The 630-nt window shown below is 59.2% G+C and overlaps 1 protein-coding gene across 1 annotated transcript; it reads left to right on the top strand.

Moving 5' to 3' along the window:
- On the top strand, nt 1-630 carry LOC109177242. Its single transcript, XM_019326559.1, has one exon. The coding sequence runs from the start codon at nt 1-3 to the stop codon at nt 628-630; it is 630 nt and encodes a 209-aa protein (XP_019182104.1).

Genomic DNA, 630 nt, shown 5'->3' with positions numbered 1-630 from the left:
ATGTCTACGAATTCATCGGAGAGAACTGTCTCCACCGCCGGCGGCCCTTCCCCGAGCGGCCCCAACCCTCTGGCCGGAGCTCACCACTACATCCCGATGAAACTCATGTCCAGAAACTACCTGTTCTGGCGTACCCAACTCATTCCGTTCTTGCGCGCCCATCTCCTGGGTTTCGTCGATGGCAGCACGCCGTGTCCATCTCCTACCATCGACGCCACTCCTTCTGCCGACTCCACCTCCAGTGCAACCACCACTGGTCCTCTCCCCAATCCAGTGTATAAGGCATGGGTTCAGCAGTCGATCCTCTCCCTCCTTATTTCCTCGATGTCGGACGAAGTCTTGCACCTGGCCGTCGGCTGGAACACCGCCGCGGAGGTGTGGCGCTCCATCACCACGGCTTTAGGATCCAACACCCAGGCACGGTGTCTGAACCTGCTTGGGCAATTCCAATCTCTACGCCAAGGCAATGCTTCGCCGGCTGAATACTTGGGACGGGCGGAGCTCCTCGTGAAGCCCTTGCACAGGCCGGCCATTCGCTCTCGTTGGCCGAACAGAACATTTATGTACTCCGAGGGCTTCGTCCGGAGTACAGAACTTATGCCGCGTCTCTCACCGCAGGTTCGCCGGTGA

The sequence above is a fragment of the Ipomoea nil genome, unplaced genomic scaffold, assembly GCF_001879475.1.
Source record: "Ipomoea nil cultivar Tokyo-kokei standard unplaced genomic scaffold, Asagao_1.1 scaffold0804, whole genome shotgun sequence".
NCBI lineage: Eukaryota > Viridiplantae > Streptophyta > Magnoliopsida > Solanales > Convolvulaceae > Ipomoea > Ipomoea nil.
This window is presented reverse-complemented; position numbering and strand designations above follow the sequence as displayed.

What these genes read in the sequence shown, in the direction of transcription:
- LOC109177242 (XM_019326559.1), top strand. Translation starts at nt 1, where the DNA reads ATGTCTACGAATTCATCGGAGAGAACTGTCTCCACCGCCGGCGGCCCT.